At 46.9% G+C, this 27,481-nt stretch overlaps 1 protein-coding gene across 1 annotated transcript in view; it reads left to right on the top strand.

Moving 5' to 3' along the window:
* Window positions 1–27,481, top strand: part of KALRN (kalirin RhoGEF kinase) — a 535,107-nt gene that overhangs the window by 98,941 nt on the left and 408,685 nt on the right. The window contains exons 2-3 of the mRNA XM_081815029.1: window positions 6,512–6,586; window positions 13,330–13,444. Of these exons, the coding sequence (XP_081671155.1) occupies window positions 6,512–6,586; window positions 13,330–13,444 (190 nt within the window). The remainder of the gene's footprint in view (window positions 1–6,511; window positions 6,587–13,329; window positions 13,445–27,481) is intronic.

Genomic DNA, 27,481 nt, shown 5'->3' with positions numbered 1-27,481 from the left:
TGGACCAGCCAGATTCCACCCAGCTCTGGCCTGCACTGCAGCACAGTCCCAGCTCTCTGTGCTTCTGAAGGCACTTGCAGCCACATCTCTGCTGATGCCTTCCCAGGAGCCTACCCTATTGAGATATCAGGTTCAAAGTACAATCACAGAGTCCAGCACCACCTCCATGCCCTCCTTTCCATCACTCCCTAACCCTGCTTTACTGTTTAGCCAGTATGCTCTCTCCATCTCTGGCATGTGCCCTGCTTGCCCCTTCTTCTTTGCCTTGGCTTGTGCCGCTTGCCACTAGGACACCATTCTGTGGCCCTACCCTTACTCGAATTCTGGTTCAAAGACCACCTCCTTGGGGGAGCTGTCCCAATAAATTGCTTCGTACTCACCACTCTTACTCTGTCTTCTTAGGATCTGTGCCTGCTCAGTTTCAGTCCAGTATTTCTGTACTCTCTTTTGCATGATAGGCACTGTGCTAAGTGCTGGGGTAGGGCAAAGAGTAAGACCTGGTCCTTACCCTCAGGGCATCGGAATCCGTTAATGGAGGGCAGAATGAAAACACAGACATGACTTTCAGGAGAGAGTATAAGGCACAGTCAGGGATGGCTCCGCTGGATGGGAAGGTCAGGGAAACTGCACAGAAGAAATGATGGATTTGAGAGAGATTAAAGAAATGGAATCAGCAGAACCAAGCAACTGAACTGATATTTGGGGTGTAAGAGTGGGAGGAGTCTAGGAGGCCTCCCATGTTTCTCTTTAGGTAAGTTAGTAGGTGACGGCACCAATAATCAGGATATGGGGATATAGGACAGCCAGGCTGGGGGAGGGCGACAGGGTCTTCATCAGAACCTCAGAATTGGAAGTTGTTTTTCGTACAGAGTCTGGTAGCTTCCTGGTGTCAGGGGAAATGGGCACTAGGTATTTTATTGGGCTGAAAACTCTCAGAGGGCAGAAACTGTGTCTCCCCTCCAAGGGAGATTATTGCCTGGGATAAGCACTGTATTCTCATTAGATGTGGAGCTCCCTAGCGTGGGGGCACCTCTCCTTCTTCTATTTCTCATCCAGTATTGCCCAGTGTTTGGGGCTTTGTACCCATGGGTGGGAGTGCAGGTACGATGAAGAGGCATAACCAACTGGCTCCTTGTCTTCCAGGGCCATCTCGGAGATGGTGTCTTGGTCTGTAAATGTATATATGATACTGAGAACAGTTAGAGAGGGCAGGGCTCTGAGGGCTGAAGTAGCGGGGAAGATTTGTTGTGAAATTAAAATACCTGATACATGAGAGAGTGTTTTAAGCTACCAAAATTCTGAGCAGTTTGGACAGGTGTTATTCATAACCACTCCTACTCCCAAAAAAACAAGATATGGTCCAGTCTCAGTGCCCTGGAGGGGAAACTCATCTATCTCTCCGATAGCCTTTTTACTCCAGAGCTGAATCTGGGTGATGGGTTCCAGGGTAGTGGCTGACTCTTTGGAATTGTTGGGCGGTGGTGAGGCGTCTTCCCATGGTGGAGGTGGGAGGGGTGATGAACAGCACTAGATCAGATGTGAGAGGTTCTATTTAGACTAGGCTAAAGGATGCTTTTATCTATCTCTGTCTCTAGGCAGCTCTGGAATAGAAAGACATATGTTGGTGTATAGATCTTCCACAAATGCACCGTACATAGGAATCACTGGGATTTCTTGTTAAAATGCAGGTTCTGATTCTGTAGGTCTGGGGTGGGGCCTAGATTTTGCATCTCTAGCAAGGTTCTAGCTGGTAGGTGAGGCTTGTTACTTTGAGTAGCAAGGCTTTAGGACTCACCTTTCCTTTGAGTTCCCTTGCATTCTGTACAGGTGATGTCCTGTCTCTGATAACAGCTCACTGTCCTATCTGCATACTTGTCTATCACTGCCTGCAAGCCCCCTGGAGAGTGGGGTCCCTTACTTATTTGTCTAAGTACCATCACACTTAACATAAGGCCTAGCACATAATAGGTGCTCAGTGAAGAATTGGTGGAAGAATGACTCTGGGAATAGGAAACAGTCCCTCTTATACCCAAACTATAGCTCGACCTCATGAGCTCTTGGAACTCTCAACTGTAAACCAGATGTCTCCTTTGCAGCAGATCCGCCAGTGATTCGGGGCAACTTTGATCAAGGCTTCCATGCTGGACACACAGGGATGGAGTGGAAAGAGGAGGCAGAGACCTACCTGAGCAGTGGTCACACAGGGTCAGGCCCACTCGAGGCAATGAGATAATATTGAAATACACAGTAACTTCTCAGTAAGTGCACGTTAAGGGGGTGTGGCTGAGAACCAAAAGGAAATAAAGAGCAATCCATGGGCACCCTGGCAGCTTGCACCTCCAAATGCTCAACACTTAGCTGCTTGTGTCTTCGCTTGTTGAAATCTGCGCTGCTTTCTGGAGGAGGCTAGCATGGAGCACAAGACACACAGCTGCCCTGGGATACTCACCACCATCCTGGAGCCAGGAAACAAGAGACAGAGGGCCTCTGATACCAGGGCCAGCCCCGCTGTTGCCACGGGGCGGGGCGGTTGGGGGGGATGCGTTGCAGGGGCTGGGAGCCAGGGTGAGGAAGCTGGGCACTTTTCCACATGGGGAAGGCTGGCTGGGAAAAGGTGAAGGGGAACGGGCAGCAGCAATGTAAGCATAACACATTTGGAGTGAGGAGGTGGCAAAAGTGGGGCTTAGAGAAGTTCCATGCTGGAGATCCTGGGGAGGTGGCGGTGGTAATTTTTACTTCCCTAATAGATGCGGAGCATTTCAACTTTGCTAATTAACCGAACAGCAGGCTTGTAATTCTGACAGCAGCAGGACACAAATGGGGTGGGATTAGTGCTGAATGCCAGCAAAGCATGCCTTTGTCCTTAGGAGAAAGCAGGAAACTCACATTGGGTCAGGTCCCTGAGGGTGCCCTCTGGTTCTTCCTTTTTTTTTTTTTTTCCTACAGTAACTCCAAAGGGCACAGGGGCTTTTATTTCTTCTCAGGCTTTCTTTAGAGCTGGCAAGGGATCTACTGTTTCACCTGTTTCTTTTAAAGGGGGAAGCTGATCTACAGTTGGTCTAGAGTTTGTAGTGTAATAGTGCTATTATCAAATATACCTTGTTCAGAGATAACAGTTGCAGGTCAGGTCTGCCTGCCTCTTCCAAGGTATGTGTGCCTCACAGAAGTTCTTCCATCACTAGCCTTCCATTTCGGTAACTTGGGCTGTCCACAAAATGGGGTGATGTGTCTTGGGCATCCCGATCCCTAAGCTGATTCCTGGAAAAGAATACACTGGGAGGCCAGGGAAGAGTTGTTTTATCTTCCCAAAGCACACTGAACCTTGTTAGGGAGTTTGTTTCCAGTACTTTCTCTCAAAGCATATTGATCTGATAATCTGAGGATCTTAAAGGCCAATAAATATGAAGAAAATGTTTGAAAAGTCTCAGACTATCAGAGCTGAGTGGGACCCTGGCGGTCATCTACGCAGATCACCAGCCCTTGGTGTGACAGATGAGGCCACTGACCTTGCGCATGTCACTTGAGAAAGGGTTACCATTTCATTCATTTCTTTATCCTTTCATCAAATATTTATTGAACATTTTCTATGAGGCTGCCCAGACATGTACCTGATAGTGAAAACATGTTGCTATTTCATTGGTCCTGTTTGAGTTAGTGTTCAATGGACTTCTCCTTTATTATAGATCCCGACAGCTGGCTTCACAAGGGCCTGTGGGAATTGATACATAGAACCCTCAGCCAGTGCAAATAGGTTTTCTACTCAAGGTCGCTGACTTCTGAGCTGCTGGGCTAATTAGTTTAGCTCTACTTGGCTTTACATAATGCATATATTGTTGAAAAGTTGTTTGTAATTCAATTTTTGGCAAATGAAAAACTAATTCAAACCATTAAGGCAACCTTTATTTAAAGAGACCCTGGAGCAAATCTTTTTATAATGTGAAAAATCTTGTTGTTGTTGGAAACAATTATCCCCTAGTTAAGGATTTTGTAAATCTAGACACTTTAGGTTTTCTTATGGTAGGCTCACAACCTGGGAGGTAGTTCAGCTGTGGTCTAAACCAGATGGGAGAAGACTCTGGCCTGAGAAGAGGAAGCCCTAGGAATCTTAGACCGGCCCAACCCAAGATACTGACATTTACTCCGGCCAATGGCCAATGGTTGCAAGCTGCAGGGACAAGCCACTGCCTCTCTCTCAGGCCCTGGAGTCTGGAGGGGAGAAGGAAGAGGTGGGGCATGATGAGTGGGGTGTGAAGGATGGAATTCAGAGCTCCTCCTTGCTCTCCCTCCACAGGTAGGAGCAATGAGCGGGTAGGATAGGGAACCTTTTGCTTCCATTATAACAAATTCCAAGCTCTTCCTTAATGTCTGGGGACTTCTTGGAATTAGAGCCATCTTGTATACTTTAAGGGAGGTGGGGGGAGAGGAAGAGCAGTGGAAAAAATAGGACAGGTGTTTTGGAGAAAAGAGGGTTATGTGATTCTTGTCAAATCTCAGTTTGGGCCTTGCTCCTTTTGAACTTGTAAATAATCTGGAAGCAGACAGGACTAAAGTTTAACTTTTCTTATTAAAAGTTTTTCCTATAGAAATTAAGGCGTATGTAGCAATATTGAGGAGAGTGTTTTAAAACTGATGTATACAGAGATGTATTTCACATGTGAAAACAGGCACTTTTAATGCAGAGGCATCATTTTATACAAACAACTCATGCATCAGCTAAAGATGATCCTTGTCTAGTTGGTGAAGCCGAGTAGGACCCTTCCATGCCAAGGAAGCCAAAACATCTTACTGCATGAATTTGAAAAAAAAAAACCCAACCCTATGTATCTATTTGTAAATTCTGTAATAATTTATATGGATCCTAAGTGGTTTCGAGTAGTGAGATTTAGTAGTTTTTCTGTGTTGGGTTATAAGGTCAGAGTGTAACGATCTATACAGACAATGCTTATAGTTAGAGTTTTGTTTGGTTTTTTTTTGTCGTGTTATGTTTTTCTTCTTCTATTGCCCATGTTCTTCTCAAAGTGAGCCTTGTAGTGGGTTATTCTGGCATTAGGTACTGTGGGCCAGCTTGTAAAGAGAAACAACTGATGAATAAAAAGGCTCACTGTTTTCATGTAGTGAAAAATGAAGAAGAAATAGGTGAAATGATCAGAGACACTTTGGGAATTTGTTTGGGGTTAGGATATAACCCCTGACCATGGCAAACTGGCATTCTGGAGACACATCTCTCCTCCTCTTTGGTTGAGTGTGCAACTGGCTCATTTCCCTTCCCTATAGGCCAGTGATCTTAACCCTGGGCTGTTGCCGGAATTCCCAGGAGAGTCTCTTGAAGCAGTCAGGGTTTAGAGGTTGAGACAGCCCTGAGCGGGGACCATCATCCCAGTACATTTCTCTGCGCATTGTCAGATTGGGACCACAAGGGAGTAAGCCAAGTGGAAAAAGGCACTAGAGTGGTTGCCTGTGGTCTCCGGTTCTGTTTCACTGAGCTGACACAGAAGCTCCTCTCTCCAGGCATCTGTGTGTGTGATGTCCCTAGTGGTGATCCACAGCAGAGATTCCAGTTATGGCTCACAGGGCATGGGCTGGCTCTCCCCGAGAGTCTTTGTGGGGTGCTTGGGCTAAATGGAAGGGCGCAGTGGGCTGGCCTGCTGTTTTGTGTGTGCATGCGGAGGCTTCTCTTCCCACGTGCCTTGTACTCACACCGGGCTGGGTTGTCCTTTGAGGCTATTGTTTCTCCAGGCACACCATTATTTTCCATTCTATGTCAGCCCCAGGCCTCTGCCTTCAACCCCCTAACAGGAAGTCAGCTGGACCCCAGAAGGGACTTTGCAGCTGAGAAGCGAAATTTAGGCAGAGAATGAGTTGCTGAAGAAGGGAGTGCATTTCCTTCCCAGGAGATTGGTGTCTCCCCACCTGCTGTCTGTTGTGGACTGGTGAGGGTGACATTGAAGGGGAGGAGGAAGAAGGGTTATTGCATTCAATTTTGCTTCCCACTTGGGGATATTGTGGTTTACTTTTACAGTTTATACAATGAAAACTAAGAGTCACTGTGCCAGGTAGAGGAAAGGCAAAAACAATTATTTAGGGCATTGTGGTCCATCCTGATATTAATTAACCTGTTCCATTGATGTTTCCTGAGTGCTTACTGTGTACCAGACACCATGCTAGGCAAAGAGGTACAAAAGTGGCTTTTAAAAAGCCCCATCGTCAAGTTGCCCACAGCAGCAGGGCCGTGGCTGTTTCCTGCAAGGCGCGGAGCTTTGCGTGTGTGGTGGGGGCAACTTGGATTGTCCTGTCCCTGGAAGGGACACCCCTGTGGCCTGGCATCATGTGGCAGTGTCCTTTATGTTGCGGACCTTCTCCCATTCCATCGGCTCCATTGGGCTGGGCTGTAGCACCTGAACAAGGCACAGCTTTCTGGCGCATGATGGGGTTGGGCTGCTGAGGGATGTACCCAGGGATTCAGCCATCTGACCTCTTTCATCCCGATTCCTTCTCTTTTGTCGTCCCACAGGGTCTTTTCGGAATGATGGTTTGAAAGCTTCTGATGTCCTTCCCATCCTAAAGGAAAAAGTGGCCTTCGTGTCTGGTGAGTGTCTGTGGAACTTTGCTCTGTAGGGGACCTGGAAGAGTGTGTGCACACATGCATGTAGGCAATCGCTTCTTGGTGTGTGAGAGGGAAGTGGGGGTGGGGCGGCACTCGGCATGGCTGGCTGCATCCTTGCTCCAGAGGCAGGCAGACAGAGGAGAGAGAGCCCTGATCCCAGCTGGGTGCTCTGAAGGACACTCACAACCACAGCCCCCTCACCTCACAGCCCCCACCCATACACCTGACCTCACCACCCCCTCCCCGGCCAGTCAGATCCCTCATGGGCCACTGAGGTCCCTATGGCAGCTGCTCCAGTTGGAGGAGTCTGTTTACCTCACACATTCCCAGAGGTTTTATTTGGGTTCATCTCTGAGCAGATCATGGATAGGAGATGAAAATTTTTTCTGGCTCCTCTTTATCGCTCCTTCCTGGCAAAGGGAACTCAATTGAGTGTTTATATCTTATTTATTTATTTTTCTGAGTAATGAATTCCAAATATGTATTTGTGGCTTTTCTCTCCAACCCATCTTGTGCACCTGCATCTTTTAATGTCTGATTCAGGGGCCAGCAAACTATAGCCCGTGAACTGGCCACCTGTTTTCCTAAGTAAAATTTGATTGGAACACAGCCATGTGCATTTGTAGTATTCATGTCCTATTGCCGCTATAAAAGTTACCACAGATTTGGTAGCGTACAGCAGCAAAAATGTATTCACTCATGGTTCTGGGAGCCAGAAATCCAAAAGCAGTTTACTGGTCTGAAACCATGGTGTCAGCAGGGCTGTGCTATTTCCAGAGCTTCTTAGGGGAGAACTCGCCTCTTGCCTCTTACAACGTCCGGTGGCTGCCGGCATTCCTTGGTTTGTGGCCACGTCACTCCCATTTCTGCCACTGCGGTCCCATTGCCTTTCCCTCTCCTGTCTGCGTCAGATCCCTCTCTGCCCGCCTCTAACGAGGATACCTGTAACTGCATTTAGGGTCTGCTCATATAACCCAGGATATCTTCCCATCTCAGAATCCTTGAATAGTCACATCTGTAGACTCTTTTTTTTCCAAATAAGCTAACATTTACGGGTTCCAGGGATTAGGACCTGATATTTTGGGGGGCCGCTATTCAGCCTGCTGCAGCAGAGTTGAGTGGTTTCCTCAGAGCCCAGATGGCCGTAACTTTAAGATAGTTACTCTCTGGACCTTTAAGAAGAGTTTGGTGGTCTGTGATGTAGTTGAAGGCAAGCCACAAGGGCACCAGCGTCGCTGTGGCTGCCAGTTCCTGGGCTCCGTCGTAGGCCTCCATTATAGAATCGCCAGCAGGGGCCAGCGTGAGGGCAATGCCCCGCCAAGGATCACATTTAAAGAAACATACCCAAGTGCTTGTGCCTTGTGGACTGAGCATTTGTTTCTGGATGATCCTGATGGTCTACAAGAGATGGTGGCAGGATCACAGGGGAAGAGCGAATACAGTCCCACAGTATATGGTTTCACTCCAGAGCTGCCGCTGGCCTGGCTGATGGGCAACAGACCAAATGGAGAGAAGGGAGAGAGAGGAGGGGGTTGGGGAGGAGAAACCAAGCAGCAGGTGTCTCCTGCCTATTGAGAGGGAAGGTGAGAGACTGATGATTCAGAGTGTAGAGGTAGGAGGTGAGGGCAGAGTATGGGATGGAAGTATGTGAGGTTCTAAATGCACTCCTCGTTATTATTATTAGTATTAGTGGTAGTAGTAGTAGTGATACTAGGGTTTTGTTGTTGTTGCTGTGAGATGACATTGACTGAGAAGCTGCCTTTCCCCATTAGTGTTAGGTGCTTACATATCTTATCAGGTAGTGAACCCCTGTCACTGAAGATGCTGAAGCCCAGGCTGAACAGCCCCTTGGCAGGGTCACGTGGCAGCAGTTTTGGTATGGGGAGAGGTATAGGTAAGACAACCTCCAAAGCCTTCATACGCTTGGATCGGAGTGCTTGCTAAACATGTGGAAGGACCCTGTGTGGAGGTCCTGAGGGCCACTGGGCAGCGCTAGGCCCCCGACTTCTGCTGCCCATAGCCTGGCTCCAGGATGTGGCCCACAGCCCTCTATTGTGTACTCTCTACTCCAGTAGAGCCCAATCCAATCTTTTCTTCTTTATGGCCCTGAGCCTCGTTTAACCTGATGTCCTTCCTGTCCCCTGGGTATCCTGCTAATCCTCCCATGTCTCTCATGCCCGAACTTCCTCTACTGGCTGTGCTTTACTCACATTTTTTGCCAGCTTGAGCCTCTCTTCTTCTTCCCAAGTCAGTTCCCACTTTGCCTCCTCTAGGAAGCCTTTCTGGCTTTAATGCAGAGCCTCCGAACACCATCCTGTTCTGCATCAGTTCAGGACATATGAGTGCACATGGGAACCCTTGTTTGATTGTTCAGTTGGAGCCCTGAGGCCAGGCCCAGCCAGCCCTAGAAGAGACCTTCCCAACTATAGGGAATTGTCCTAAGGGAGCATACAGAATCAATATGCCAGGAAGACGGGCCAGCATGAGGCAGGTCGAAGTTTCCCAGAGCAGGAGCAAGGGGGCTGGGGGCGTGCAGTTCACTCCCTTATACTGATGTGGGTTGAGCACCCTCGGGTACGTTTTATTCATTTGTGCACGGTGCCAGGAACTTTTGGGCTTAGGGAACATTGTCTTTCCGTGCCTGGGAAGGATGCTTAGGATGCTAGGGAGACGGCTGGCTGCATCTAAAAAAAAACAGAAACAAGAAACAAACCAGTAAAGCCTCTTACATCCTGAGCTTTTAAAAGAAAAAACACAAGAATAAAACAAAACAAAGAAACCCAGAATTAAAGAATGCAGTGTTGCAGTAGCATTTCTTTCTGTGAAGGAAGGTGGGGAGCAGAGAAACAAACTGTTGGTTGTGCCTGCCCCCCTCTGTTAGTCCCCCCAGCTGTGGCCAGGGCAAAGGAAAGCGTGCTGCCATGGGAACGCACATTTGGAAGAATCCAGCGAGCGCAGCCCACCAGCTTCTGTGTGTGGGCATGTGCACGTGTCTGTGTGACGGGCTCTGTGGCTGTGCCTCAGGGAGCCTCTGTCGTTCCAGCCTGGCCATCCTGCTCTGCATTCACGGCCTGTGCGCCCCCCACTCCCTCCCTTGCCCTCTCTGGCTCCCTTTGACTGCCTACACCTCCCACTCTCAGCACCCATTTGTGCCTCTTATGCAGTATGCTTGTACAGGGCTCATTTCACCTCTCTTACCTTTATGTGCACTCACACCCTCCTTTCGGCCACGCCTGATGTCCCTCTCTGCCTCCTTATCTCTCATCAGCAGCATTCTCTAGACAGCTGCTGTGGCACAATCTCAGACTCTGGACCCATGTCTCTCAAAGCGTATTCCATAGAACAGCAGTCCTGCCAGATGAGCCTCAAAAAAGAAAAAGGGGTTCTACAATCCTAAGTTTGGGAAATGCATATTATAGCTGCCTCATGAAGATGTGCCATGTTCATTAAAGCACATGTCCATTAAACACATGAAACTGTCTCCCAAACTACAGAGTGACCTCATTACCTTGAAAAAAATCATGTGTATCCATTAACATCTCTCAGAACTATTTGGTATAACTTTTGGTACAATTCCATCAATGTATTTTTCTTGTTCCCACCCCCCCAACTCTCTACCTTTCCCAGTTGCCCTAACTGGAGCCCCCTGAAAATTTTGAGCACCATTCCCCCTTTGGCTCAATCAGGGAAGCCTTCACTGCCCCTGCTTTTGGCTTTGCCTCTTCCCCAACCCTGTCCTGCCCTGCCTCTGTGCCTTCTAGAACATCAGACCATCCCCTCCTCCTTCCTTTTTATCTCTGTCCTGTAGCTCCTGCCACCAAAGCCTTGCACACATGGGCCCACAGCAGGAACGTAATGCGTAAAGGAATGACTCTTGAGGACCCTGCCAGCATCTGTATCGCCTTTTCAGAACTCGGCTACTTTTGTCTCGAACCCTCTCAGATCCACCTCTGTAATACACACTGACTCCAGCAGGGGGTTCTCATTCTTCATCTCTGCTTATCACCCTCCGTAATTTCAGCACCCATGTCAATTATCCATCAACTCCTACACCTTCATGGCTGCTCAGCCTTCTTGGTACCAAAGTTTTCTACCTCCTTACCTTGGCCATGCATATCCAAGACCTTAACTTTGATATGTGTGTCTGTGGCCTCAGTCTCTTACCTTTGACCCTTTCTGATGTTCCCCTATAAATTGGGAAAGGATGGCTATCAGATGAGCAAAGCATCTGCTGTCCCCTCTTCCCAGGGGACTCATGATCCAGCAGGACATTTCCTACCTTCAGTGGGCCCTCCCCACTTATGCATGCACTAGCTTTATTCTGCCTCCACTCAAGTTAGAACCTAACATGGACACCATGGCTAGACCTTCCAACAGAACTCTCACCATGCCCCAGTTCCCTGCTTCATCTCTTTTAGCCCACATCATACACAGTCCTGCTGTTCATTCTCTAGGGATCCTGGCCAGTGATAGTCTGCTCCCCTTTCTCCCAGTACCTCAAGCCTATCCTGACTTGTTAGGTGGGCTAGTCTGCAATTTCACTTAAAGAACAAGGTCCCCCAGGCAGGCTGAATTCCTCCCTCTCCTTGATTTATCTGTTTTCTCCTCCCTCTTTGAGTTCTGTCAGGCTGCTTCAGAGAAGGGGGCAGGACCCCTCCCCTTGCACCCGCTCTGAGGCCTCTTTCTACCTATCGTCCCACTCTTTCCAGCACAATGACGCTCTTTCTCTATGCTCCTTCCTGCTCTGCTTCCTACATTCTTACATTCTTACAAGGTCATCTCCTTTCTGAAAAACACCTGGCTGATCCTACTGCCCCCTCTCAAATCTTTATCCTTGCTTCCTGAAAGGGGGGGGTGCTGCACTGCCCCAGGCTTTCTCCCCTTCTTCCTCCTCTGCCATCTGGAACCTTCCCCAGCATATTTATGAAACTCTTCTTTCCAAGGGCAGAACTGGCTCTAGCTCAGGAAGTACAGTGCCAACAGTCCTCCAGACTCCTTAGTGAGCCTTTGCCAATCAGACCAGCCTTGGCTCCCCATGTTCTCATGGCTCTACTGTGTCCATGGACGGTCAGGAATAAAGGCAGCAACTGCAGTTAAAACCATCCAAGAGTGAAAATCCTTAGGATGGGTCAAGGCTAGAGAGGAAGGTTGAGGGTATGGGAGACGCTCCCAGCCTTTGGGAAACCTTCCATCTAATGCTTCTGCTTCCTTTTCCTCATGTGGAAGGCAGTTGGGAAATGGGGATCATTTCCAAAGCAGACAAGTTGGGGGTGGCTATTCATACAAAGAGCCAGGCCTGTGGTATGGAAGATCTGGAGCTGGGGGCTTGGGTCCAACTCTGTGGTATATCTACACAAATCTGCTCCAGTGTAGGGCTGGGGGTGGTGGTGGTGCTGCTGAAACATCTTTTTTAGTCAGGGCAGATCTCTCAGTGGCCCTGATCTTGTTTGATCCTTTTCTCTATGCAGTCTTCTTATTTCCTCCTCAGGAGTATCCTGGAATGGTTTGGATTTTGTCTGTCGAGCCCTCCTTCTGCCTGTATGGCTTCTGGACCCCACAGTCAGAGGGAAACATTATTCATGAGCTCAGACTTGGGTGGGGACCCTGGGAGGCTCTGTGTGTCCTTGCGAGAGCTCCTTCTTCAGAGCGCTGAGCCATAAGCTTCTTTTCCAGTATTGGCGATGGCCATGCCAATGCTTCCTCCTTCTTGTATTGTGGTCCCCACCCTGGAGGATGTTGGGCAGCTGCCTGGGATGTGTGCAGGGGTCTGTGATCATGACATAGAGGTTTTCTTTTGCAATAACCAGTGCCTGTAAGGACATACCTTAGCTTTGTCCCCTGTGACCCTCCTGAGAAACTTGGTCCTGCTTCCTAATAGTGCCCATTAAAGGATAAATTTTTAAATGATAGAATAAATAGTGAATGGAAAGTTTAGGAAAAAAGAGGAAAGAAAAAGCAACCATGTCAAATCCCAGCCTTCTAATAGCAACAATGTTCATCATTTCACTGTACTCCTTCCTGCTTTTTTTAATGTGATATTTAGAAAACATTTATAATCATAGTGCGTACATATGCATTTGCAGTGATTCAGACCTTGAGCATCCTTGTTCCTGATAAAGATTCCTGTGCTCCTCCAGCAGGAGTGACAGGTGGCACCTCAGGCAGGCAGACAGGCAGGGGTGGATCTTCGGCTGTGCAGAGAACACTTAACATCTTTTCTATGAATCTAAACACCTTCCAGCAGTGATGTCCTGGATGGATGCTTTAAGGGTTTCTCTGCACGGTAGTCAGTTAATCCTGAGCCCTTCTACCTCACAGAGGTCTGCAAAGAGAAGTCAATTGAAGGTTAAATTTCCAAAGACCATAGCCCGTTCAATAGCTTGTGTTCTCAAAAAGAGAACATCACCTTCATTATCATCTCGCATTTGTAGAGAGCTTTACTTTTCAAAGTGCTTCCCCATTTGCCAGCTCCTCAGTCCTGGCGGCCACCCAGTAAAATGCTCATCAGTATTTTCATCTGCACTTGGCAGTGAGATATTAGAGAAGTCAAAAGACTTGCCCAAGGTCACACATGTGAACCACATCCAAACCCCATGCCCTTCACCTAACCAGTGACAGCATTTCTCTGGGCGCCATATTTCTGCCTGTTTCCTCCAGCACTCAGATGGACTTTCAGCGCACTTTCTGGCTGGTTTTCTTAACAGCCCTCCTTTTCCTCCCTGCAGGGGGCCGTGATAAGCGAGGCGGACCCATCCTGACTTTTCCAGCTCGGAGCAATCATGACAGAATAAGACAGGAAGACCTGCGGAAACTCGTGACCTATTTGGCCAGTGTGCCAAGGTAAGGTGGAGGGGAATGTCCTGCAGGGGAGGGAGTGAGGAGCTGGACTGAGGCAAGTGAGTTGGAATGAGGCTCCATCCTGCCAGGGGCCCAGTTGTTTCTGCCCTTGAAGTGGATTCTAATTATTCCTGGAACATCACCCACAGTTCACCTTGTTCTCATCATTCCCATTGTTACTGCTGGGACCCATATGAATGGAGTGGGAGCCCTGGGTGGAGGTGAGAACAAGGACAGGGGCTGGAGCAGGAGAAACTATGGCCTGGGGAGGAGGGTGGGAAGTTGCTGTTTTCGTTAGGGAAGTGGAAAGTCTGGCTGATTCCACTCTGGCTTGTGCAATGGATTATTTTCAAAACCTCTGGCTTGTGAATGTGTTTATGGCTTTTGGGGTTTGGGGCGAATAACTGCACTTGTATCACACAGCTAGATGCAGCCCTCAGCTCAGTCGCCGTCAGACATTTTCAGCAGGGTTTATATTGCCTCCAAGGGGGTTGAAAATTGGTTGGGGGGGCGCCTAGTGAAAAGCTTGCTTTTTTTATGTATTAAGCACAGATATACATACTGCACCTAAAAAGGTGTGCGGTATATTCATGGTATTAAAATTTCGTCACTTGGGGGGTGCCTGTGTGGCTCAGTCAGTTGAGCATCTGACTCAGTTTCGGCTCAGGTGACGATCTCAGGGTCCTGGAATCGAGCCCTGCATTGGGCCCATGCTCAGTGGGGAGTCGGCGTCGGATTCTTTCTCTCTCTCTCTCTCCCCCCTCTGCCCCTCTCCCTGCTCACATGCTCTCTCTCTAAAATAAATAAATAAAAATATTTTTAAAAAATTTCATTGGGTGGGGCAATTAAAGAAAAAAAGCATTAAAAAGCTCATTTAGGGCAGGGAATGATGATAATTTTAACAGGTTGAGAAACATTGGTTTCTGAGCGTTTCCAGGTAGTGCTGGTCATGTTGGTGGTGGAGAGAGACATGTCAAGGCCATGGCCTGTATCTTCTAAGAAGGGAGAGGAGAGGCCTTTGTAGACTCAGAGATCCCAGCATGTGAGAGCTGAGAGAGCCCTGAAAAGCAGTCTCGGCAGCTACGAGTTGTGTTCTGCTTAGGAATCAGGGTCAGTGGGGATGAGAGCTGCTCACAGGACAGTGAGCAGGCAGTGGCTGGCCTACAACTCTGCCCTCCTGACTCCTGCCCCAGGACGCTCCCATCCTTGCCCTTGGCCAGAGAGATTTCTGTTCTCTGCCACTTAGTGGAGCTGGAGCCTGGCAAGTGTTTGTCGTGGCAAATAAGAAGTGGTGCCTTGGGCTTTTGGGATCTTCTTCTTGTCTCTGTGCATTTTATAGGGGAATTAGTAATTACAGAGAGGCGCTCCATATACAGCCCCGCCTCTGCTGGGAGACCTTGGATAATTGTTGAAAGTGCTGATTACGGATGCCTGGGTGGCTCGGTTAGTTAAGCGTCTGCCTTTGGCTCAGGTCATGATCTCAGGGTCCTGGGATTGAGCCCCGCATCAGGCTCCCTGCTCAGCAGGGAGTCTGCTTTTCCATCTGCCTTCCCCCGCTCCCCGCTTGTGTTCTCTCTCACTTGCTCTCTCTCTCAAATAAATAATTAAAATCTTTAAAAAAAGAAAGTGCTGATTAGGTTCTTGAAGCAGGTGTCCAATGAGGCAAGCACTACATTTAAAAGTGCTACGAGGGAGACAAATGTGAAGGGATTGGTAGACAGTGATGGGCAGGTGGTACAGGGGATTTAAGACAGTCATTTGGGGCTTGGGAGGATATTGACTAGAATGGGGAGCCTTGAAGACCCCCCGCAGAAGGCTGTGCACAAACAGATGTCAAATAGTGTCTCTCTTTTTATTCTTTATGATATCTGCTGGGGGTCAGAAAAGAGATAAAAGGTCTTAAGTTCCAATGAAAGGGATTCAGGTTATATCCAAATAAGAACTTCTAAACTTTGAGAGCAGGAGTCTTTGGATGAAGAATAGAAGAGAATACTTTTTTTTTTCCTGGAGGTCTTTGTACAGAAGAAATATTCCCTTCTGTCTCAGAGGCAAGGAGATGGACTAAATCACCCATGATTGATGTAGGTAATTTAGCAATTTAGTTATCTAGGAGCTAAGCAGTTTTAAAAGTACCTTTCCCAAGTATACTACTAACAAGCATAAAACCAGGCATTTTCTAAAGCAGTTTACAAGAGAAGTTTTCATGGGGACCCATGATGAACTCTCAGTTCCTTTAGAGTCAGAAGAAATTGGGGTCCCAGGAGACATGAAGGGTACATTTTTTTTTTCTTTCTGGTATGTTTATCACATCCCTGCAGCTAATGCACACTTACCTTCTAAAGAGTAGAAGGTAAAAGAATTAGAAGAACACTTTCCTTCATTCTGATTTGTTAAGCAAAGATGGGACAAAATAGATTGGCAGCAATAAAAAAGGAGGGGGTGAAGGGGAATGAAACCCACAAGGGCCTGAGAGGAAGGTCACAGAAAAGAAGAAATAATACATTATCATTGAAGGAATGTACTGGATGCAAGCTCTCTGCTTCTTAGAGGGTGGTCCCAGGCATTGCATCCTGTGCCCCTGAGAGCAAAAAAAAAAAAAAAAAAAAAAATTCTTCACAGGTTCTGGCCGGTGGGAGGCAAGTATCCTGTTGCCACCTTAAGTGGGAAGAATTATTCTTGGAGACCTGCTGCCTCTGTCTCGAGGGTCTTTGTTTACCAGGAGTGTGAGCACTTGGCAGGTTGCAGACTTTACCAACTAATCATGCCCACCCACTACTTCTTAATTCTGTTGGCCTCAAGTTCACACAAGACTACTATTGGAAACAAAATCTGGAACAGAATTGTTCCAAAGACCGTGAAGTCTGGAGAGAGAAACCGAAGAACTTTGCAGGTCAGATGGTGTTTGCCACTCTTCTGCTTAGCCATGGCTTTGGGAAAGAAGGGAAACTATGAAAATGAATAGCTAGATTAGGTCGATGATACTGATGAGAAGAAATGATCTATTCTGGGTCCTGGCTTCAGGAGGCTAAACGACAGGCTCCTGTCGGGGTGGAGTGTGCCCTATAAACTGATACAATCATCTGTAGGTGATATTTGGCATTCATATATTCATGCATTTATTCATTCTTTATTTATTTAACAAATATTTAGAGCCTCTACATGCCAGGTAGACTGAGCATTCATGGTGAGCAGGAACAGACATTTTGATAAAGTTAGGTAAAACTTGGGTATTTCCCTACCCAGTGCAAACCAGTAGCCATAAAAGGCAGTACACTGTATGACTGTGCTGATAGCAGAAGAGATGAGCTGGCCAGCAGAAGACAGGCCAGTAAGGACCAGTAAGTGATGAAAGAAGATCCCAGAATCTAAGGAACCAGTCATCTTGAGGCCAATTCTGGCACCATTCTAGAATAGATGATCAAACAGATGGTTGTGAAAATTTAGAAATGAATGGGAAGAAATGGTCCCACTATCCTCTGTGAAAGCTAGGCCACTTCTGGACCACTGCATTCAACTCTGCAACACTGAATTCTGCCAGTCCATTTTAAGAACGACATCGAGCCCTTAGAATAATGTCAGGGGAGCAGCACATTGGGGGATCTACAAACTGTGTCTCTGCAGTTGAAGGATTGAAGGATGTTTTCTGGCAGGAATGAAAATGGAAGAAAAGTGGTTCCTGACTTCCGGTGTCAGGACAGCTGCCCCAAAGGAGAGGGAGCAGGCATGGTTAGAGATTAGGACTCGAATCTGCCCACGTGGGAGCTGTCCAGCAGTCTTGCTGCTGCCTTTGGAGAAAGTGGGCTTCCTTTCAGTGGAGACGGGGTGACCTTCTGTTAGGGAGGCTGTAGGAAGAATTCTTCCATCGGACTGGAGGCTGGATTGGATAATTTCTAAGAGGATTTCTCATCCTAAATTCTGTGTTTCTATGATAGTGAGGAAAAAACACGTCATAAAATCTAGGACCTCAAAACAGTATTATCACTCCCAACAACATACACTTCCTTTCTCAGGCTCCCTAAATAAGTTAGGGCCTGGAATTTCACTTCAGATGGTGTCTGCATCTGAAATCTTAAGAGAACTGCTTTCCAGTCCCTTTGGACTCTGGGTGGGAATTTAGCGGCATCATCTGGGACCAAAGATCATCCTGGACTGTGACAGTTTGGAACAGTCCTAGTAACTCTTTTGGGATCCATCTTGACTTGAAGTAAGCCCTTTCCAACTTCTCTTTTGTGTTCCTGATGGGTCTGAGCACCCATCTCCAGGCTCTTCTCCACACTTTCTGTCATCTTCTTCTGAGGAATCATGGACTATCAGAGTGGGAAGAGGCCTGAAAAGTCTTCCAATTCAACTTGCTAATAACTCCATTTACTGAATTCAACAAATGTTTGCTGAGTGCCTACTATGAGCCGGGGCCCGGATAGGCATCTTGGTGGGCTCTCTTCTTATCTTTTCTGACTGTCATCCGTGCTATGCTCAGCTCACTTTTTTTATCCTTCTGGTCTGCTATCTGCTTGCAGCTACTTGTACATGAAAGGAACAGAAAGGAAATACTCAGATACGATCAGCTGATGAATGTTCCTGGAAATTGAGAGGCAGGATAGAACATTTAGCCTGAGAGTAAATAATTGCCCAGGCAGAGCTCACAGTGTAGATAGTCTACCCACTGTGATTATTGAGAGTTGACCAAATGCTTGAAAAAGGAATTCCTAAGTAGCTAGTTAAAAAAAAAAATACTGGATTACTTTTGTTGCATTGAATTTCTCCTCTTCATCGTCTTTATCATCCTGCTTTGTCATGACCATCTTTCTGCGGCTTCTAAGGGCACCAGTTGTTAGCCCCTTGATGTGTCTGCCACTTAATTCTTCTCTTAGCAGTGCAGCTGAGATGCTAAGTGGTCTGGCAAGAAAGGCAGATATCATACTGGTGAGGAAAGATTACAAGAAATTAAGATGGGATAGTCTGTAATGCCAATCAAACCAAGGTGCCAATATTCACAGCTTATTATTTGATAACACTTGCTCTTGTTCTACTGATTTCAGCAAGAGATAAATTGGGCTTCTAGCCAGCTCTGTCTTTGTGCAACATCACCAGAAAATAGAAATACGCAGAAAGAGCCAGAAAGACAGTTAAAAAATGAGGAGGTAAAAACTGCAAGGGTTTCCTCCCACTATACTCAGCCTTTGCGAGCCCAAGCTATCCAAACTGTCATCACTGAGTGTGTTTTATTGCAAGGGCCTGTTGAGATGTGTTGTTGGCATCCTGTGCTTTGTTCTGGGATCGTCAATTAAAGGAGGATATGGGGAGTACTGATAGAAGGTCCAGAAAATAGGACCAATGAGAACATTGGCCTACAACTTACACCTTTTCACATTCATTTTAAATTTATTTTGTTGCTTATGTATAGAGGACTTATAATTTCTATTACAGTTCCCAGGTTCTATAGAAATTTGAGCAATAGCAGTTGAGTGTCCCTGTTGTTAAGCTGTGTGTAACACAAGTCCTGAAGAGCAACAGTGTTCTACTCTGCTGCTAAGGAATGTAAAATCACACCAGTAACTACCCTCATTAGTGATCACTTTCCTCGGAGCTCGCACACCTTCACAGTAAAGGGAAGAGAGGCATCCTAGGATAGACAGAAGATGCTGAGGTTCAGATCCCAGCTCTACCACTTCTCAGTAAGAAAGCACATGGCCACTCAATCTGGGTGATCTGAGAAGAGTTTAATGAAGGCACAGTTTACAATCATGCAGGCAGGAAACAGGGAAACCAGCAAGATTTGGATTCCCAAGTTATCCCGGGGCTAGAAACCGCAAGGAGGGGAGATGTTACTACTTCTAGGCCTGAAGGAGCAAGGTGAGGAGCATTCCCAGAATGTAGAGAGAGACGGCTGTGTGACAGGGCTGCCTGCCAGGAGCTGTGGCCTTGGGTGATGCCATGATGGCGGGGGGGGGGGGAGGTGAAGCTATACTCTTACTTCACTGCCCTCCCATTCTCTTACCTCCTGTCAGTGTTTGTCATTGACTGAAGGCAGCCAGAGCCGGTGACAGGGAGCCCATTGATGCAATCCGTGTGGATCAGTCTCCCAGGGTGTCAGGTTGAGGGGAGAGGATGGAGAATGGATTTGGAGGGGCAAATGGAAGATATTTGGCATGAGATGAAACCTTGGGCATGTTACTCAACATTTCTGGTCCAATATTCTGATTTTTAATTTAGGAAAAGAATGCCCATCTCACGAGAGTGTTGTAAAGAAATTATCTAGCAATCTCTCTGTAGCACCCAGGTGATCAGTACTTCTTGGTCTGTCTCCTAAAGGAGAATAATAATAATAATAATAATAATTGTATATACACACATACATATCTAGTAATATTTGCTATATATTAAGGAATAGGTATAATGTATATGTAAGTTATGAAGCATAATAATGAAATGAACACCCGAGAGCCCACCCCCCAACTTCAGAAGCAGAATATCACGTCTGCTTTTAAAGCTGCCTATGGCCCCTCCTCACTCTGATCCCCCTTATATCCCCCAGAAACAACCACTCTTCTGAGTTTTGTGTTTATCCTTCTCTTGCTTTTTTGGTGTAGTTTACCACAAGTTTCATAAACAGTATATTGTTTAATTTTGCTTGTTTTTGAGTTTTATAAAAATGGTATCATACCGTATGTAGTTTTCTTTGACTAGCTTTTTTGAATTACTGTGATATTCAGCAGGGTGGATGAATTCTCAAGTGTGATTTTGAGTAGGGAAAAAACACTTAATGCATCCAACCTCTGGAACTGATCTATTAAGTAATAAATAAATGCTAACCATTATTATTATCTTTAACCCGCATTATTGAACTGTCAAGTATTTTGCATGCAAAACTTAATTCTCACAGCATGTTGAGGTGGGCATGATTATTCCTCTTTTACGTATGAGGGGACTGAAGCCTAAAGCTCTGAGACGTTAGGTAACTTGCCTATGGACACACAGCCATTATAACTTAGAGCTAGATGCTCTAGTACCAGAGCTTGAAATGTTATCCACTGAAAAGATGAGGAGCCAGAGTGAAGGAAGCCATGGTGATGGAGTGCAGGGGACAGATCTGGGGATAGTAGGAAGGTCAATGCTGCAGGATAGGCCAAGGTTTGGGTTGGAACAGGACAATGGAAGAGAGTGGTAAGGAGATGAGGGGGCAGACAGGTGTAATGATGGTGGGCAGCCATGATCTGTGCATCAAACCTGCTTTCTCTAAGCTTCTCTTTGGGTTCTAAGTGTGAGGGTGCAGGTGGAGGAATGCAGATGGCAGTTGCCTCACGCCTGGGTTTCTGCTGGTTAAGGCAGCCATGGTGAGCATGGATGTGCAGGACAATGGAGGTGACTGTGGAGGGTGCCTCAGACTTTCTCCCCCAGGTGTTTTTCTTCAGTTATAGACATGTGAATGCTCCTCATTTATGCTCATCTGTGGATGATAGCCAACTAGGCTGTAGTAACCAAATAACACCAAGAGATATAGTGAAAAAACAGAAGCACTTAAGACCATAGTAACTATTTAAAGAGATGAGTAAAAAATTGTCAGTGGCAGGGACCATGCACATGAAGCCTGGTCTCTGTTGGACTCTAGAGATGGTAGTCCCGTTCAGTTTCCTTGCGCCTTTCTTTCACTCAGCCACCTTTCCAGTTCATCTTGTGTGCCACTCTGGCAGAAGCACCATCCTGGCATTAGCGTTCTGCTGATATGCATTTTGAAGCTGGTCCACTTCCCTGACCATGCCAGCGCTGGACTTGGCAGGTCTGGCCAGCACAGCCCTGTTGGGGCTGCAGGGCCAGAGGGGCTCATGGAAAGCCTGTGAAAAGCAACTGTGTGTGTGGTGGAGGCAGAGCTAACCATGATACTTTGTGTACACGTTTGTGTCTACATTTGTGATGTAGCATTTGTGATTCCCTGGAGAACAATAACCTGGATGATGAGAGGCGGAAACCATGTGGTCATGAAGTAGCTATGGGAAGCAGACCTGGTTATTCCAGGAACCAGTGAATGCCTTTAGATGATAAATCAAGGACCCAGCATTGGACAAAGCATTCCTGATAGAGAGAGGAATGTTGTTTGTCTTGCTCAGGCATCTTCAGTGTAACCCTTGGAAGGGACGTGGAGTTGGTGGGAGTGGAGTTAACAGTAGTGGACTAGCAGAGAAGACAAGTGAGCTCGAGGGAAAGGACTGATCCTGGAAATGAGGCAGGGAGTTCCAGCCCAAGAAGAATGAACCCAGAAACTTCTTTTTTTTTTTTTTTTTTAAGATTTTATTCATTTGACAGAGAGAGAGACAGCGAGAGAGGGAAAACTAGCAGGGGGCAGTGGGAGAGGGAGAAGCAGGCTTCCCACGGAGCAGGGAGCCCAATGCGGGGCTCGATCCCAGGACCCTGGGATCATGACCTGAGCCGAAGGCAGACGCTTAACGACTGAGCCAGCCAGGCGCCCCTGAGCCCAGAAACTTCTGTTCTAGGAGAATAAATGTGCATGGCTGCTGACAAAAGTCCTCACATGTAAACTAGGTGTAAAAGGATTACTGAGCACAACAGTGGTGAGGGTTACACAAGAACCCATGGACAGAGCCCAGCTCAGGACTTGGCACTCAGAAGGGGCCAAGTAAAGAGCAGATCTTTCCCTTCCCTTGCTGGAAAGCAGAGGCCTTGTTTTGCCACTTGTCCTTCCTTGCCCCTAGTACTGCTTTGTCAAAGTCAGGCTCAGGGAGATGGCTAAGGTTGGGATAGAGCTAGCAGGAGTATCAGTGACAGCAGTGAGGTCAGAAACACCGAGCACACTTGCAAGAAATACGGAATGAGTTAACATGTATGCCTAGTAGTGTGATAAAGTCTTGACCTCTTTTATTAATTAGAAAACCATTTCTTTATTATAGAAAATAAGTGCAGAAAAATCTAAAGAATTACATACTTATAACTCTACCATGTAGAGAGAACAATATATTGACATATTTCCTTCCTGTCTTTTATTCAGAACTTATAAAAATAGAATTCAATTATGTTGCTTATTTAATTTTGCCTCTTGTTTTATTCTACTTTGCATTATACCATGAGGATATTTTCTTAACATTAAACACTTTTATGCATAATAGTATGTCTTGGGATGCACCATATTTTAATTAATGCTGTCATTAAACATCTAAGTCATTTTCAAAATTTCATCACTGTATGTAACTCCCAATAAACACCTTTGTGTATAAACCTTTGTCTACTTTTTTAGACGGTTTCTTTGGGATAGATATGTGGCAATCATAGACATTTTTTTTTAAGGCTGGTGATTCACATTGCCAAATTGCTTTCCAAATTTCCTAATTTATATTTCCAATATGCCTTGCCTTAGACTTCCAAGTCTTGACATTTCTCCAAATTTGTTTATTTGCTCATCAATAACCAGGCCCCAAAGTGCGACCATTGTTATTACCATCATCAAGAGACCATAATGTGGTACCATGTGTTACCCACCTAAGCCTGATCCTGGATTCGAAAAGAGTAAAGGAGTTCGTCACAGGGCCTGCCCTTTGGGGGTCTCTCAGGTCAGGATTCTTTTTACTTTCCTGAACTAATAGGCCTCTTACTGGGAACCGTACATAAAAGTTTGGATCTGACATGAAATCTAGAAGGACTTCATTGCTTTTTGCCCACGGCGAGTATTTAGTTTTGCCTTTGGATGTGTTTCAGCTCGTTGGCTGGTTGTGCCGTCAGTTCTTGGCTTGGCTCAGAGTGGTTGTTAACCTCCTCTGTGCTCCTCTCCACTGAGGTCCTTAGCTGCCTTCCAAGTTAGGTCTCCTTGGAGTTTTGTCTCTGGGTAGCAATGTTGAATGAGCCTCTAAAGCTTAGGTGTGGCCCTGCGTTTTCTGCCTTATGGGGCTGTAGCTTACGGCTCACCAACAGCTGCAGGCTGGTTGGGAAGCTGACATTTCTGGGGCTGCCTTGATTAGGTACATTTCAACATGTGGGGTGAAATAAGTCCCAGGACATTGAGGTTTTTTCTGGAATTCATGCTAGAGGATCAGGATGATTTAAATTTAGTTCTGATTTATTTGTCAATGTTGGAAATAAGGGAGTTCCCTGAATATAGATGCTGGAGAGACAGGCTAGAGCTGGGGAAGAAGGATGTATTTTTCACTTATCGGGTTCCAGATTTGGGGTGGTTTTTCCCTTCTCTACAATATGATTGTTTTTGACAAGTTTTATATTTCTTGCTTCACCTGTCATTGGTTAGGTCTTATTGTATGCCCTTCACTGGTGTTTGAGGTTGTGTACGGTTTTAGGCATATGTTGGATACTGACATTTCATGTTATAAAACTAGTTTTGTAGAGAGATTGCCTTTATTATATACATGCTGGTAAGTTAGGTATGGCAGGTGGTGGAGTACCTCTGCTCAGCTACCCAAGGACACAGATGGGTTTTGTTAGAGGCTCTCAATGGTAATATTCTGCTTTCTCCTCATTAGACCTTGGATTTTCTAGGGTTTACATTTTTTTTCAGGCTTTACATTTTCAAAATTTTATTTAAACACAGAAAATTTAAGTAAGCACTAAGTAACAAAATTATTTTTCCAACTACTAAAATGGATTTAATATAATCTTTCTCAGAGAACTATTAATAAATATTTAATAAAACAACATTTGTGGAAATATTTAACTTGGGTATATAGAAACTGGGAATTTTATGGGTTTTTTGGAGGGGGAATGCCTAAATAATGTGGTATATGTATACCAATTCTTAATTTTCTTTTATGAAGTTAAATTTTTTTTTTCAAATTAAAAAAAATCCTTCTTATTGGTCTGTTTTTGAGTCTTAGGTAGATTGAAGTCACTGTGCGCCAAGCATAGTTATCTCTTGCAACTTCTACTGTCCCCTTCGCTATTTTCATCAGTCCAAACATTAAAGATAAAAGTCTTCATTTGTCTTCTCAAACCTTCCCTTTTAGACAGTTTCCTGTCTCTGAACATAGAAGATGAGAACAAGACAAACACCACTAGCTAGGCCTTTTTGTGGCTGAGAGTATAACCCCAGTGAATATGTTCACTAGTTGCAAAAAATTTCTGTACCGGCTTGCCACTGTCACTTTTAGTAAAAGAAGAACGTCCCCCCTCTTGCCTCTTCCATTCCATCTCATCTCTTCTTGGATTGCTTTAGATTAAAAAAAAAAAAAACTTCTTAAGTATTTCTTTCTTGAAAGTTCAGCATCCATCACTTAAGCAGAACACATAATTTGAACACAACTTGAAAACGACTTTGGAATCTGGAAAACTCATCAGAAAGTGGTGATGGGCCCTGTCTCTTCTCTGAGTTCTGCCTGTCCACAACAAGCCCTTCTCCTTGACGGGTAGTTGGCCTCTCGAGGGCAGAGATGGCGGGTCTTGTTTGGTGGGTGAGTTTGCAGAGCAGTGCCTCACAAGTTGGCTGGATTCCATTACACTGGGAGCTCACCAAGGGGACAGGGTAGTGTCTCATGCCCAGAACCCTCGGGGCCAGTGCCAGGTTCTGTCTTCCAGACATGGAGTCAGTGAGGGTAGATGCAGGTTTCCTTTAGGATGTCCTCTTTCCTGTGTAAGGGGCTGGACCCACAGGCAGTACCCACCAGGCAGGCGCACTGGCTCCGTGGCAGAGAGAAGGCAGAACCCTTGGCCAGAAGACGGAGCATGGCAGGGAACCGGAAGTGGACTCTGTCTCACCAAGGAGTGTGACAACTGAGCAAGTGTGACAGCCAGCCCTGCTTCTCCCGGAACCCAGACAGGAGCACTTTGTCAGAGCCGTGGTGACTCAGCTAGGACAAATGTTTTCTGGATGATTTACTGACATAGCCGCATGTGTGTTCCTATCAGAGCCTCCCCCTCTCCCCACCCCATCTCATTCTAGGTCAGGCAAGGACCAGCCTTGGTTTTGAGACCTACTCAAAACCCCCAAACCCATGTTGTTCTCCATCTCGTCTTAGACTGTTCCATGCCATTTTAAGCTGGAATTTCATCTGCTCGCAACGTTAGTAATTCATGTGCCAGGTTTTGCACAGAAACTCCTCTTGGCCTGGTGCCCGAGGCAAGGTCTCAGCCTAGTGCTGTGACGTGCCCCTCTGCCCCAGCTCCGTTCCCAGGAAGGGAATGTGCACTCATCTCCCCAGGGTAGGCTGTTTTCCTCTGTACGAAACTCAGGCCTCCAACCCATTTGCTGAAGGGAAACTCCCTGTTTTGGATGTGGAGGAAGGCCAGAACTGCTCTTGCCCTTCACCCAGCCCTCACGATGGTGGGTGTTCCACTACGATGCCTGCAAATTGGTCTAGAGTTCATTCTGCGCATACACAGGATTGTTTAGCTCATACCTATGCACCAACTCAGAAGGATCCGATAATCCTCTAGCTTTTTCATGCTGCCCCTGAATGCATAGGCTAATGAGGGGGAACCCAGTTCTTGCCCTTGGGAAGGCTTGCAGTCTGTTTGAGTTTCCAGGATCTACTGGAGAAGACAAAATTGAAGGTTTTCAAGGCAGTGGTTCAACAGGCATACCAGGTAAATGGGCTTAACCAGAGAAAACTGACTGGACATAAAATCTGACCTGGATTTTTAAAGAAGCTGGAGGATTAGAATCCTGGAGCTAGAGGCAGGAGGGGCTGTAGCGATCAGCCAAGCCAACCCCTTCACTTTGAAAGGGCGAAGGGCTGTCCAGAGAGTGCTAGGACGTGCCCAAGGCTGCCCAGCTGGCCAGTGCTGTTGCTGGGACCAGTTGCTGCAACCCAGCGCTGCCCCCTGACATGGACAGAGCCTGTGGGACAGCAGGTGGCCCCCAGAGCAGCATGCGCTGGAGGTCAGGAACTCCCCATGGTCATAAACAGAGGGTTATTCCACGCACACATGAGCTTCCCGAGCCCCTGAGCTGGCTGCAGGTGGAAACAAAGACCCACTGGAGCCCTGCCTGTTTAGTTCCCAATTGTAAACATGTCCCCCTCCCTCAGGTTACCTCTGTCTGGCTGGCTGTGGCCTCCTGTGCTGCTCTCAGCCTCCCCACTTGTGCCTGAGCCGTCACAGGGTTTTTCTTCCACATACGTCATGGGGAGCTCGGCAGTGCCCTTGGCCAGGGCAACTCTGGCCCGGCGCCTGAGGGAAGGAGGGCTGGCTGCAGGATGACGGCCTCCTGCCCCTGGGAAGGAGAGCTCCTGTGTTGGTAAAGCCCAGTGGGCATGCAGGGGTGACTGTGTGAGGGGTAGCTGAGGGGGTCTGTGTTGGTGGGTATGTTTGGGCATGTGTCTGCCTGTGCTGTAGGCAAATAGTGCTGGGCTTTCAAGAAAGTACCATTACCTGAGCAGGAGGAGGGGGAGGAGTAAAGGTGGGTACAGGTGCAATTTGACCCAAGACTGTTTCCTGGAGGAAACGTGTGGTTTATTAATGAGGATTCCACCTGCTCTGCCAGGGAACCAGAGCCCAAGGGGAGAGTGGGGGATCTCGTGTGAGGGTGGGGAGAAGTGGGAGGAGGAGAAGGAGTGGTAAGAGCAACAGGGACTGGGGTGAGCAAGGAAGAATCACTGCTCTGTCTCCTGGTAGGCGGGAGCAGCCCTGGCCCCACCTTCGCAGCCTCGCTTGGGCCCCCTCTTCTCTCTTCTCTTTCTCCCTGTTTGGGAAAAGTTCCTTATGTCTTTTGTTGGGGTGACTGAGGTGCTTTGGTTAGAAGGAAGGTGGACTTGATCTTTGGTTTACTCCTCATAGATGTATGAGCAGTGACTATAATGACTTTTTCTTCCCCCTAGTTAAAAGATAACTGTTTTGCAACCAGTCTATGGGGGAAAGAAGGGGCCCTGGGGAAGGCCTGAGGAGCACGGCCCTGGAGTTTGTCTGGGGAGGACAGGGACAGGGGAGGGCTGTGTGGAAAGGTTGTGGTTTCAGTTTCCAGTTTGCTCTTTCTTTCCCTCTGCTGCTTTGGTTTCTGTTTTGTTTCTGCCTCGTGTTCTGAATGCCCCAGAAGGAAGGGATGGACAGCTCTGTGGGGGCAGGGTGGGAAATGGGGCAGGAGGCTGCTGT

This window comes from Leptonychotes weddellii, chromosome 1 (assembly GCF_054177405.1).
Source record: "Leptonychotes weddellii isolate Sample4059 chromosome 1, ASM5417740v2, whole genome shotgun sequence".
NCBI classification, from domain to species: domain Eukaryota; kingdom Metazoa; phylum Chordata; class Mammalia; order Carnivora; family Phocidae; genus Leptonychotes; species Leptonychotes weddellii.
This window is presented reverse-complemented; position numbering and strand designations above follow the sequence as displayed.